The following is a 15,121-nucleotide window of genomic DNA, read 5'->3' as shown; positions in this document are numbered from 1 at the left end:
AAATGTGAATAAAGCACACCGGCAAAAGATACCAGTCACTATAAGGACATGTTCAATGTTGATTTTCAAATTTAAACAGCAATCATTATTAAAAACTCAATTACAAAACACAGAGCACAAACACTGTTCAGTGTCGAAAATATAAAGCTGATTATTTGTCGATCGTCCTTAAATTTCCTACTTTCGTTAGCGCAGCTTTAGTGCACAGTTTGACCCATCATAAGAAAGGTCAATTCTGGCATCTGCTTGTGTAGGCTTCCACTGCGAGAGCAAATATAAAGACATTTAAAAACTCAAATCATGTTCAATGTCGCATTCGCGATGACGAACGTCGTAAATTCTGAGCTAATCGCGTTTGATTTTTTTGATGTTCAAATTTTCCTCCGAATCATGATTTGAAAGAAGTTTACTTTTATGACCAGGAATGGGGGACATTGAACACACCCTTTTGTTTCTCCTTATACTGCATTTTCTATCATGATTCATGTTGCTGTTAAATTTGGAAACTGACATTGAACACACCCTAACTCAGCCACACTCAGCCCTATAATCGCTCTTTTATTAATTACCCGGTAAATAACTCCCCCTATTTCAATTGAGAGGCAGAGGCAAATAGAAAAAGAGAGAGAGAGAGAGAGAGAGAGAATGCCAAGAGGAAAATAGTACAATACATTTCCATGCCATAAAAGATACTGATTTACAGAAATGTAAAGCTGATCCGGGGCCCGTAACACAAAACTTAGCAATGATCGTAGAACATTTTTCTACGATTGATTCCATTGACTATAATGTACAATCAATCATGAAAATCAAGCGTACGATTAATCGCTAACCTTTGTGTTATGGAACCCAAATGAGACATGCATGCAGGGCCTGCCTGAGCATGAATTCAAGAACTGTCAAAAAAACACAAACCCCTCAAATAATTTTTCAGAACTTTCTTAAAGAAATTGACAAGTCCCCTGGAATTTTGCTTTAAATGGAAAGGATATTTCATAATTTTGTCGAACTTAATGATCATGAAATTCCAACCCATGTGGATCCTGTACGCATAATGTACATTCACAATGCCATGGCTGTTTATGTGTTGATGTTGAATCTGGTAAAATTCAAGTACAGATATTCATATTTATCTATTATTAAACAATTCAATACTTTAAATATGAAGTGGACTAAAACAAACTACAACAAAAAGATGAGCGTTAACAATTTATTTAATCAATTAATACCTGAATTGAATCTATAGCTTTAATATGGGTATATAGATCATACAAAATTTAAGGAACATTATTATAGTGAATGACGAGTACAGTGGTGGCGTCCTGGTCTAGTGGTTATGACTCTCGTCTTTCAATCCAAGGGACGTGGGTTCAATTCCGAGCCATGGCGTGTTTTCCTTCTGCAAGAAATTTACCCACATTGTGCTGCACTCAACCCAGGTGAGGTGAATGGGTACCTGGTAGGAAGAAATTCTTTCAATGCTCCAGCGCCTATGTGGCAGCATAGCTAAAGCCGGAGTTATAATAGCAGCGCTTTGTATCCTCAGTCAAAAAGCACTTAATAAATCCAGCTACTATTATTGTTATTATTACATGTTGAATTCTCTTTACTTGATTTATTACTAGTCGGTGCCTCTTGTTTGTACATGGAACAACATGCAAGATTTATAATTTAAAAAATGTGTGTGGAATAGTGTAAAACATTTGATATTTTTTCCATGGGAATGCAGCACACTTGTCAATATCAGTGATAGGCTTTAATAGATGCCTCTACGCCCACAAGCTTGGTGTTAAAACACACAGCGCTTCCGTTACGTAAGCATGCAAATGTAATACCTATTGTATTTATGTGTGTGCTGTTTTTTTTTAGAAGTAAAATGAGCAACATCAATGCCAAGAGAGAAAGAGAGAGACATTTGCTGTTTCTTTAACATTTTTGCCATTTCTGGAACAAATTTTCCCAATTAAACGGTGAATATATTAAAAAATTTGCAATTAAAAGTAATATGTACTTAATCTCATTCCAGCTGATAAATTTGTTGCGCCATGTCTCCCACTTCTGATCTACATGTAATGATGTGTCATGTGTTCAATCATGAAACATATATATGCTAAGGTTAAGATTAGGAATAGGATTACTCAACGAACATTTTCCACACATCTGGGTTCTTCAGACGAGTGCCTCCATCTTGCTTGAGGCGGAACAGAATCATGTGATGCAATATGTGTGGAGCGTTGTGGCCCAGTGGATTAGTTTTCGGAGTTTGAAACAGAGGGTCGTGGGTTCAAATACCAGCCATGGCGTAATTTCCTTCTGCAAGAAATTTATCCACATTGTGCTGCACTCGACCCAGGTGAGGTAAATGGGTACCTGGCAGGAATTTATTCCTTGAAATGCCACCGTGCTGTAAAAGGCTGCGGGGCTAAAGCCAGGGTAATAATATCCAATTAAGCGCAAAGGGACGCATTTGGCAGTGATATGCGCTATATAAGCATGTTGGTATTATTATTATTATATCAATGTGTTACATTTGGAAAACACAACACAATCAAGCAACATTCGAGTACTTGTTTGTTCCTGAAACACTGTTTAACATACATTGCTTACATACAATGTTATCATCTCATGGGGACTTCATGAAGAATTCACTCTGACCTCATTGTGACCTCATTGAAAAACCCAGGATAGTCTCATGCACAGACCCACACACAAAAAAACATGGTGAGTCAGGACCCAAATCCGATAATCATCTTCATGAACTTCTCAATTGTTTAAAGCCTGATCCTTGATCCCTTAGATGCTACAGGCAACTAGACTACTAACATCAGGTAGATAAGGATATGTTGCAGCAGTACTGGTATGTCTTTGGGCTGCAACACTAAATTCCTAGAATTCATTTCTCGGTAATACGAGAATCTGTATGTTGAACCATAGCTCAGGTCAGGGGAGAGAAGATCCAGTTCACGGTGAGAAGTACACTCTCAGACAGCCAGCATTGGGTGTAGTAAAGCTGCAAAGAACAAAAAAGAACAAAAAAGAAAAGAAAAATAATGAGGATATGACATAAGGCTCCATTTACTGAAAAGAAATTCATGGGTCATCCTGAAAGAAAATGAAACCTGGGGGGTGTTTCACAAAGATTTAAATATGACTTAAATCGCACTTAAATCCCGACGCGTACATGATATGCAACGCGCGATCTTATTGGTCGATACGCAGTAGTGCGTGTCCTCTAGGCATGATCTGGCCAATGCGGTCATGCCCTTTATACCGCACGCAATGAGGCATGTAAGTGCGACTCTTAGTCATACTTAAATCTTTGTGAAACACCCCCCAGGATGAAAATTATTATTCAGGAGGAAGAAGGGAAGAATTCTGCCTGCTGAAATAATTTTGAGGGAAAATTATGAATGTTTGTATGAAATCTAAAGGCCGAGTTCAACTCAATAATACGTTGAATTGAAAGAATATAAACAAACGAAACAAGCTTAATACTTAATCAAAACTGGATGTTAAGAAACAATAGTTCTGGCACATTAAAGTTTGATTCACTTTCACAAAAATAATGATAGAAAAAACAGTGGCAAATAAATGAGCCAATAATTTCACATAGTCACTACTTCTTTTGATATAATTACATGAGTTGTCAAACCATTTTTTGCTCTAATAATGTAGAAACATGGTTGTGTTGAACTAAGTATGGAACTTGTACAATCATTATAAGTTCATACATGTACCTCCAACCTTAAAACCCAAGAAAGAGGTTGGGACTAGAGGGAAGACAGAGGCTGAAAATTGGACATTACAGACCGATTCTTCACAAATATATGAATCAACTCTCTCTCTTTCTTCATAAATCTAGGAGCCCGTCTTACAAAGAGTTGTGATTGATCCGATCAATCGCGACTATGGAAGGCCAGCAACGTCAACATCTATTATGCATGTTTGTTCAAAATATTTTCCAGCTATGATGTATATTCATGCATTCATTGTTTTCTTGAAAATTCACTGTGCTTCTCTTTGTTTACAAAGGACATTGTGCAAATTTCCTGTAGAAAAAATTATGACACAGATGGATTTCCATAGAGATACGATTGATTGGATCAATCGTAACTCTTTGTAAGACGGGGCCGTGAACTGTCCCTAAACTCCCTATTAAATAAGGACAGTTCGCAGGAATTTTATCGTAACTCACTGTGATCCATAAAGGTTTATATATCATCAAAACTGTAAAAAGTTTACATTTTGTTTCACAAAGATACATAAAGATTACAATTCTTTGACACCAGAGCTGGAAGAAGGCATGTACCATTCAGATTAATAACTACCAAAGTTTGCATCAATCTGAATGTCTTACAGAGCTAGTTTACACAATCAACTCGACCACTCTTAACCCTAAAGAGACTGGGCTATTTTGATGCCTAAGAAGACTGAGGGGGGGGGGGGCTGTCGGTCGTGCGATCGCGACAAAAATTTGCACGAGTGTTACCCATGGCATAATCGACAAAACTACAAGATCAAATTCTGCGAAAAATCTCAATGCTAATTAATTATGCTAATTTGTGCGTAAAATCAAAAGTTTGCTCTAATTAACTAAATAATGCCCCTAAAATGCTAATTTTTGGTACACAGACACTTTATATGAATCTGATCAAACGTACTTTAAAAGAATTTGAAAATCACATTTTTTTTCTAATGTATTTTATTGTTTTCTAAATTTCTTTGTTTTTTTACTTTCTATTTTTTATTGTTTTTTCAATGGAAATTGTCGGGGACTTTATTTTGACCATACATGTATATAAGATAGAATTAATTGATTTTAATCAGTAAAAGGAAAAAAAATGATACATTTATGAATTTTGGCTAAAACACTATTTGCATTGGATTTGTACACAAATTCATGTTTTTGAGCAATTTTGGGTCTGCATGCACTTACAAAATGTTGCATAATTTCAAAACCGCGTACCCGGGGGTTGCAATTTTGGTCTCAAAAGTTGCACGAGACTTGACTGTAAAAAGTCAGTGAGCCACCGAGTCAAAAAAATTCCCTCGGATTTATCACGAAAAATGTCGAGGGGGGGCTGAATCAGTCCCCCCAAGTCTTCTTAGGGTTAACAGAAAGAAATAATCATTTTATCCTTACTTGTAACCTCGCTGCTCCAAGAACTTCTCTACGGCTGGTTTCAGCCTGGCCACACCCCCTTGACTGTGCCTGCCCCGCCCTGTCACCACCTCTAGGTACCTCTGTTGCCCCGGTGATGGGGTGCCACGCCTTATTTTCTCTTCTCTCTCGAACAGAACCTCCTGGAGGGCCTCTAAGGCTTCCTCCACGTGGAGATTGTGCAGATCTAGCTTGTTCGCACCGGTTTCATGTTTCCTAAGCAAGATAAAAAGGGGACTTCACATTAATCAGAATTGTCAAGTGGGCTGAATCACAAGGCTATTTGCAAAGTTATGACCATCTCCACGAAAGATTGGAATACGTAGCATGAAGTGACAAAATGTGTAATTTGTCCACTTTCTATGCTTCAACCCTCTTAAAATTATCAATATTTGCACAGAAAAAATTCATGATGGTTTACAGACAATTTATAACATCATAGCAATTTCATTACAGTATCTTGAGTCATGTTATAATATTTCATAATGTGTCACCATGATCTCAAGAGTCTACACCACCTTCAGCATCAGTAATATATGGAAGAGAAGGTAGTCCTGTATGTTTTCCGGTTGCTTCTTTAGGGGAAATTACAGCCGAGAAAAGCGTAACTTCAGACAAAATGATAACAGAAGTGCTAAAATTTCAAAAGGAATTAATACTTCCTGCATGGTTGGTACACATTCTTTGGTGCTAAATCAAATTCCCATTTATAGCTTGAGTCAAAATAAAAATGTGTAATTAAAATTTGTGTTGTTAACAAGCAACTTAACACAGTTTATAGTCTTGTCAAAATTTGAGCAGGATTGTAAGAAAGCTAGTCCCACTTTAACTACCTCAGAACTTTTGAGATCTCATTTAGGATACGAACAGGTTACCAGTCAGCTATGCATAAAATCGTGACAAACTCATGAATACTGTATAGTGTTGTGAAACACCCCATCCATGCTTCAGTGTTGTAATGGCAATCATTACCTTTGTTTGAGCATCATTTCTGCAGCTCTTCTGTTGGCTTCCTTCAGTTTCATCGAGTGTAGACGTCCCTGAAAACAAACAATCAAAGATGAATTGCCACTTGAATTCTAGTAGGGTAAAGTCATATGATAAAATACAACACAGAAAATGTCAGTGACTCATTGGCTGTCACATCAAATTTGCATAGCAACCATTTCATAAACATCCCTGCTTCACAGAATAATGTGAGAGAAATAAAAGGTACAATGTCTACCAGATGGGTATAAAGAATAAAAGGTATAATGTAAAAGAACAAATTATAATGATATGTGGTATATGTACATGGGAGCACATGTAAAAGAGGAAATTCAATAAAATAAATGCACCTTTTTTCTTATATGTATGATTTTTCTCCATTCTTCATTCAGTTTGTGAATTGCTTGAATTGTGATCAATTGAACGATTTAAAATTTTTTATAAGAGCTAGAAATCACTTCCAAATAATTCCAGAAAATTCCCACATAAAAGGGAAGATGTTGTACATATCTCACATTTTCATATGGAATTGCTCTTATTCCTTAGGTAAGGTAGAGTAGCGAACCAGTCCGCTACGGTTTTTGCATTAACCGCAAATGGCGTTTTTGGCGCTTGAGGGCTTTATTACGGACGAAACACACAGTGTAAGGCAGCTCTTGCAGACTATAGATATCTGAGTATCACAATGACTTTGAGGCTGTTCTCACTACGTTCCTAAAACTAGTTTACTGGGAACCGGTTCAGAAAGCCAGTTTGGAAGATCGCTTTGCTAGCGTTCTCACTTGATCACACGAAAGTGGTTTTCAAAATCACTTCACGTATAGCGCTCTTGTTGCTATGGAAACGCTCTCAGTGGGGAGATACGTTTCGCGCGAAATTCGAAACCGCAGCATAGGCATTCTACACCTGTCGTGTGGAGTAGCGCGCTCAAAATGTGCGAAGATCGCTTCCCGAAGAACGGTTGTGTCCTCACTTACGCTAAAACCACTTTTCCGATGCGAAGCGATCTTGAAAACTACATCGCGAGGTGGTCTTCCAAACTGGTTTGGAAGAGCGCTTCCAAGAGCGCTTCGACCGTTCTCACTTAGCGTTAAACTAGTTTCCACTAAACTAGTTTCCACTAAACTAGTTTAAGGAACTGAGTGAGAACAGCCTCTTTGTCACTTCGACGCTGGATTGTGGTCAGATGACCAACTCCCTGCATTCTCTTCAACTGGGCTGTATAACAAAGTTTTACTACTGAGGATGTAATTTCAGGTAACTGGTGTCGGTGTTAATTGTGATAACCTGTATGAGATGCTGAATGGTTAATTATAATTAAACTATGACAATTGTTATTTAAATCATCATTTCCAAACTGTGTGATTCATGAAATCTCAATTGGCATTGAAAACATCAGTATAAGCCATCTCATAGGACATGAGAAAACCTCCCGACTACTTCTAAAAAAAGTACGCAATACTTTGACCTTCCCTTACCTTTTCTCTTTTTTTTAATTTTGTACAGACATACAACTCTACATCATGGAGGTTATGGAACTACTGCTGATAATAATTTTTCAATTAACATTAATCATGGTGAGACTTTAGACTTTGTGTATGTGACAGAACATGAATTCCATCATAGAAGAGGCAGAGCCCGTTGAAATGATAAGACTGGAAGCCGCAGACTCTATGGGCTTCAACGGTTCTCAGGACTTAGTTGAACGTTCAGACGATTCGTGGTCTACGGAATGTTGATCTAAGACTGTAACAAACTTTGGGAAATTCTCTTAAAAGGACTATATAATGTTTCAATAGAGTATGAAAAAAGGCCATTCACCATCTTGAACCCCACATAACTGGATAAATTGGTCAGACATGAACTTCTCTTTTCTGTATTGTTTTGCATGGCTTACAAGTGCTGCTACGTTAACCGGTCAGGAGAGAGCTGCGACTGGAGAGGCCAGGAGCTAAAGGAACTGAAGAAACATGTGGCCCAAGTACACAACGGGTTTCTTGATCGAGACCCCACTTCTAGGAAGCCAACTAGACCAATGAAACCGGGCTATCACCGTCAGCGGCACAATCTAACCAAGTCCTTGCGCTAGGGGCTGCCGCCGATCCCGAAAGTCACCTCATTTGTTATGTTTGTTTTTTTTAATATAAGTTTCATACTTTTATACTGCATGTTGAGTTATAAAGTTGTTTTGTAAAACACCACACAATTATCTGTCAAATAAATAATCAAGGAGGAGTCCTATAGATGCACAAGTATACATGAAACTAATTTTGCACAGAAAGCATTCACTGTAATGGTAATATTCAGGGTTAATGTCCATAGAAAGAACATGTTTTTATACAGTTAATGATAATGATGATGAATTTGTTGATATCAATAAGAGCTAACAGAAAGGATTTTTGAAAGATATAGAGAGATTGATTGTCGTTTCATTATTAAAGGAGTGTATACATGTATAATGAGGACATAACTCTCAGTACGATTAATACATCAATGCATAGTTCAATACATTTGATTGTTTTGTTAAACTGTTTGGAATCCCTCTTATTAATGTGAGGACACATTACTCGAAGAGGGGGTGCTGTGTAGAAAACCAAGCCCACAGAGACAAAACCAGCAGGGAACTAGTTGCAGATCTCCAAGCAGCTATGGAGGTAGCTCAGACAGACCTATCTCATCTCTACGCACCGGTTCTTCCAGCACATCTTCTCCATAAAAGTACCATAAAACTAATTTTGCTTTCTCTGCAAAGAAAGCATTCACTGTAATAGTAATATTCAGAGTTAATGTCCATAGAATCAACACATTCTTATACAGGAAATGATTGTGATGATGATGATGATGATGAATATCTTGCTATCAATAAGAGCTGATAGAAAGGAGTTATGAAGGATATAGAAGAGATTGTTTGTTGTATAAATATAAGGAATGTATATAAAGAGGATATTACTCTCAGTGTGATTTATACATCGATGCATGATTCAATACATTTGATTGTTTTGTTAAACTGTTTGGAATCCCTCTTATTAATGTGAGGACACATTACTCTAAGAGGGGGCTCTGTGTAGCAAACCAGTCCGCTACGGTTTTGATTATCTTGCATTAGACGCTGATGGCGCTTTTGGTATGTGAGAGCTCTATTATGGATAAATATTGGAGTATCGTGGTGAATTTCTTCTTTTTGGCTCCAAAGTACAGCTTAGTAAAGTCCACATCGACTCCATCTCATTTTCTGGCCTCAATGTTAATTTGTCAAGTTCTTGTCGCAATCTCGGTATAGGTTTTGATTCTCACATGACAATGTCGAATCACATATCTTTTATTTGTAGATCAGTTCGCTGCCAATGTACTTGTCTCGACCGGCCACAGAAATATTGGTTCACGCTTTAATTTTGTTCCGTCTCGATTTTGGTAACTCCCTTTTGTTCAATCTACCCCAGAATCAGTTAGTCAAAGTTCAGAAACTTCAAAATGCTGCCGCTCGCATCGTTTCTCTATCCACCAGGCGCACTCACATTACTCCTATTTTAAGATCATTACATATTATATTCAAGATTTTGTTGTTAACTTTCCACTGTGTCCATGGCTCTTCTCCCCAGTACCTCATTTCACTGATCAAAAGTTATACCCCTTCAAGATCCTTACGTTCCTCCTCTTCCAGTTCTCTCGTTACCCCCAAAGTTTCCAAAGCCTGGGGGGGAGATCATTTGTTCACTCATCCTCCAAGTTATGGAATAGCCTCCCTGAAAGCATTAAACAGTGCTTGACCTCTGAAACTTTCAAACAATACCTTAAAACATTTCTCTTCAATTCTTCTCAATTTCCTTTATAATTTCCTAAAAAGCGCCTTGAGCACTCTACAGAGTGGATTTGGCGCGATATAAGTCTAATCATTATTATTATTTTGTATCCTCGACGACTCGCGGTCAGATGATGAACTCCCTGCTCCTCTCCAACAGGATCGTATAACGAAGTTGTACTATGTGGATGTAATTTCAGATAACTGGTGTCGTGTTAATTGTGATAATCTGTATGAGATGCTGAATGATCAATTGTAGTTAAACTATGACAATTGTTACTCAAATCATCTCCAAACTGTGTCATTAAATGGAATCTCCATTGACTACTACAGTACGAACCACCACAATGAGAAATTTACATCTCCAATAGAAATGAAATATTCTATAATTCACCTGTTCACATTCCCTCTCAAGTCTCAACCCAATATATTTTGGGAAAACGGAACATGCCTGGGTCTCTACATTACGACATATAAAGATACAAGGAAACAGCGCGCATCAAGGATGGCTAGTTCATCATTGGATGAAGGTGATAGAGGATAGGGACAGGCCGGCCCTCCAGAATTCAGGACCCGTTCTAAGACAAAGGGTCGCATGAAACAGCTACAAGGTTTAAGGTGTTAGGCTTAAAAAGGTATAAATTTCAAAAAGGCATATAGTATCAATATGTTTATGGTATAAGGTATGAAAAAGGTATTATGTATGAAAAGGTAAACGATATGAAAAATAAAATGGTATAAGTTTTAACATAGTGGCCCGTATTCTGAACTCAGGTTTAAATCAAACCGTGGTTTAAAGTTATGGTTTAACTATGGAGAGCCAATTGGAGCACAAATCCCTTACAGTACACATTAAATTTACCAGCTCGTATGACACCCAAATTGTTCATAATTGTCTGGGAATTATTTTCCTCATTATAAAAGCAAAAGGAAACAAAATAGTGAACATAAGAAAAATACAACATAAACATAATTTTTGATTTTTTGGCTCCCTATAATTTTAGCACAGGTTAGACTGTGGTCTTAGTTAAACCTGACTTCTGAATACGGGCCATAAAGGTTCAAGTACAAAAACACACCTGATTGGAGTAATGCACAGCCAGCTCTTTTTGTCCAGAGTGATATGCCTTAGCAGCTTTCTTGAAGCATTCGTCCCTCTGCTTGAAGTGCAAGGTGGCTTCTGCTCTGTAGTCTTCGTAAGCAGGCTTCTCCGTTGATTGGAATTGACCGTCTGTCCTGTCAGACTGTCCCTTTCCCTGTATTAAGACAGATGAATGAAGAGGGTATACAGGATGGCTTCCAAAAAAGTGCACAGAATGCTACTTCTTAATAAAAAAAAACAAGTGGAGCGTGCTTCAATATAGCAGCAGTGCTGATTTTAAAAACGAAAATAGAAAAAAAAAAAAAACAATCATATGATAATAAAATGCTATGTTCATTGACCCTAAATGACATTTGACCTTGATCATGTGACCTAAGACTTGTGCAAGATGATCATTGATACTTGATTCCCACTATGTCCCTATTAATTCTAATCATGATGGAACTCAACTTCATCATCACACTTTCATGATTTCGAAAAATGCAATGTCATTAGAGCCTACTTGAATTTAGGCTGAAATAAATTGAGTGTGGTGGGCTTAAATGTTTCTGCAAGTTCTGGTAGTGATCCCAAAATAACTTCTGAGATAATCCAATTAAATGACCACCCAAGTGTATGAATGTATGAATAATAAAATATGCAGCAAATTGTCCTGATAGAAAGAGTGAAAGTGCCGAGAGATAAGCACAATAAGCATGACATTCCAGCCAATAATAGGGTCTTTTCCAAGCAATATTGATAAACTGCCCCACATGAGCTTATCTTTTTTGGCAATCTTCTGTGTGATCATTTTCCAGCTTAGATTTCACGAATTAACAGAGTTAGTTTATTGTTATTAAAGGACTTGCAACTGTTGTAACTTTGTCATTATGGCAAGTACCATGGTAACCTTGATTCTGATTGGCTGCTGAGCCCTGTTACCATGGCAGTTGCCATTGTGTTAAAGTAACAACAGTTGCAAGTCTTTAATGAAACGGGCCCCAGAGCATGGGGGTGTTTCACAAAGATATAAGTATGACTTAGAGTCGCACTTAAATGCCGACGCATACATGTACATGATATGCAACCACAATCTTATTGATCAATACACAGTAGTGCGCATCCACTTTGCATGATCTGACCAATGCAGTCATGCCTTTTATACCGCAAGCAACTAGACATTTCAGTGCAACTCTAAGTCATACTTAAAGTACACACACAAAGAAAATTCACGAAAGTGATGATTATAGACAAATTATATATGGATGGAAAGGTCTTGTCTTTTTATACACAAATATGTCACTAAAAAGTCTTATAGATGTCGTGGAAATGCAAGAAATGAAATTATCAGAGACCCTTCTCAGCCCCCCAGCCGCCCCCAGACCGACAATCGCGCACTAGAAAACAGTTGAGAATAATGACGTCACACAATAAACGAGCTCATCATCCCTCTGTGCTTCACCTTACTGACCTGTTCAATATCTTCCGAATTTACCGTTTTCTTCATGTAATATGGTATCAGATTTCTGTTTTTGACAACTTCAGACCAAAAGTGAACCGGAACTGTGTTACTTTGCCCGTTTTTAATTAATTGGGAACTGTTAAAAACTTAAGACCAATTTTGTCCACTGGACAGGCGTCGTTGTGTTGCTCCAGTCAGTCAGTGACTGAGTGAGTGAGTGAGTCAGTGTTTATTGAAAAACTCCAAGTTGTAGCGGGCCATTCACTACTTGCCGCTGGGCCGGGACTGAAGGGGAGCCGATGTTGCTGTTTGATCCATCCACAAAAGGCGTCATAGGTAAGCATGTTTGGAAATTGTACTTGTTCTGGTGTCTGACTGACGATGCATTCAGGTCAGATGACAGATACAGATCTAATATAATTTTAGAATCATGCATTATTTCATGCTGTACTACCATCCATGGCATGACTTCGTAAAGTCTTTTAAGAAGGTTTTGCGGCAGATTTTTTCTTCAGTCAGATTTCTAAATAAACTGGCCAGGCAATGGCTTGGCTTGGTTAGACTGAAAAATCTGCAGTTTCAGAGGAATGTTTAATTAAGCTATTTTTATTCTTGGAATTAGGATATCATGAAGCCAGACAAAATTTCAGCACTGCAGTGGTTACCCTGATTCCTGACCGAAATTAGAGTCTTGTGTTTCTTTTAACAATGAAGATAAATGCACTCTTTGTAATGACCCAGAGAGCACAGCTCAAGTGATATTCGTGTAGGCTCCACTCCGCTTCACTACGCTACACCTATACCCGGGTAGCGTACGTGTAAGTGTAGCGGTAGTGAAGTGGAGTGGAGCTTACACGAGCATCACTTGAGGTAGAGCACTGGTGCTCTGAGTGGAACTTTTCACAGTCTAAACCTATTATTTGTCGTCGAAAGGGAATTACATGCCACTGCACCGACTTATTCCTGTATCAGATGATGATGATAATCTGTGCACCAAAACTAGAATATAAACTGATTAAAGTCAAACTAAAAATGTCTGGTAGGCTTCCTACTAGTGTACATACTTCCTACCGTAGCCTGTAGTACATTTATTAACCAATTTGTTCAAAAATATTGTGGCTGTTGCAGACAGTATTTCTTGTAGTCCTTCTTAATCATCAACATAATAAAATTCATACTTTGATTTGATTATTTAGACTATTTCTCTTTTTTTCTCTCTCCTACATACAGATCTGCACACTTGCTGACTCTGGTCTCTGCTTACTACTTCAATCTGGGAGATTCTGATATGGACATGTGGCCATTTTTTCTTCACTCTGCTTTCCTGGAGGAGGAAATTTATCTTCATTGATCTTGGAAACATAAACTTAGCGCAGTTTTGGAGAGGACTATAATATTGAATTGGACAGGAATACAGCTTGTCAAAAATACGAACACACAATTTTAAACCAAAGAACAATTTTAATGTAACTAGGGCATTTTGTGAGAAATTTTCTACTCAATCACACGTCCCAAATCAAGGGTACATGTAAGTCCTTTGATTAAACAAAAACATTTAGTTGAATTGCACGTGCAACTCGACCTTATTACGCTTGAATTTGAGACTTACGCTTTGAACATAAGTTTCTTGCAATGCCCCATAGTTATATTTTGTTAGCAACTCTGTATCAGTTCTATAACATGCTGATTGCTGAAAGTTAAGTGTCGTGAATATATCGTCACAATTTTTTCTCGAAAGGTATAATATATTTGTTCTTTTAAACGATATTTGAAAATGGGTACGCCTTTTATTTGTTTTCCATGATATTCATTGCATGTATGAACAAAAGTGAAATATTTATTGTGAAGCACTGTGAATTTTGTTTGCAGTTGTGTGATGGTTCATCATGTTTGTTATAAGACGGTAAGCCTGGTGGATGTGAGGAAGTGGCCTGGATGAAAGGAAAGTGAACATGTGTCCAATTACTGGTTTGCATATTTTAAGACAATTTTGTTTCTGGATAAATATCGCTATGCATTCTATGTGAAGAGTAAAGGAGAAGTCCGCCCAACCAAAAATTCATTTGAATTTAAAGAAAAATAATAAAATATTGCAGAAAATTTCATAAAAACTTTGATTCAAATTTAAATAATGAAATGCCCAAAAAATTGAAATGAATGTGATGTGACATAACTCTAATTTGCATATCATTGTTTTGTGTATATAACTGTTTTGAGTAAAAAAAACCAAAAAAAACAAGGGAAATTACTCTATTCAAATAATTTTTTGTTGATGTGGACTTGACTTTTAACTCATCCTCTACCCCTCCCATCCCTGCCCAAATACGTGTAGAATCTAATCAAGAACTTGAAAATCAAAAGCAGCAATTAAGAAGTAAGATTTAATAAATGCAGGTCTGAATAGAATCTCACATGAAAATAAAAAGAGCTGGGTAGGAATATAATTTAAAAAAATCCCTGAGTCAGAGGTTCGAACCAGGGTCCCCGCACTCATCAAAACAAAGGCCTTACAGGTTTGGCCACAGACCATTTGCCTCTCATTTCCGGGTTTTTAATGGTATATGAAACAAAGTCCGTTCGCTGCTGTTGCCTCATAATGCTTCGGCAATTCAACTGCAATTCCAATCATTA

General features: G+C 37.5%; 1 protein-coding gene across 1 annotated transcript in view; it reads right to left on the bottom strand.

Annotated features, from left to right (window-relative positions):
- Positions 1–387: 387 nt before the first annotated feature.
- Positions 388–15,121, bottom strand: part of LOC129261913 (uncharacterized) — a 41,893-nt gene continuing 27,159 nt past the window's right edge. Inside the window, exons 11-14 of the mRNA XM_064099038.1 lie at positions 11,027–11,203; positions 6,134–6,201; positions 5,144–5,377; positions 388–3,010 (exon numbers count right to left, since the gene is read on the bottom strand). Coding sequence (XP_063955108.1) covers positions 2,962–3,010; positions 5,144–5,377; positions 6,134–6,201; positions 11,027–11,203 — 528 coding nt within the window. The 3' untranslated portion in view covers positions 388–2,961. The remainder of the gene's footprint in view (positions 3,011–5,143; positions 5,378–6,133; positions 6,202–11,026; positions 11,204–15,121) is intronic.

This window comes from Lytechinus pictus, chromosome 5 (assembly GCF_037042905.1).
Source record: "Lytechinus pictus isolate F3 Inbred chromosome 5, Lp3.0, whole genome shotgun sequence".
Lineage (NCBI taxonomy): Eukaryota > Metazoa > Echinodermata > Echinoidea > Temnopleuroida > Toxopneustidae > Lytechinus > Lytechinus pictus.
Note: the sequence above shows the minus strand (reverse complement) of the source record. Positions and strands in the feature narration are given on the sequence as shown.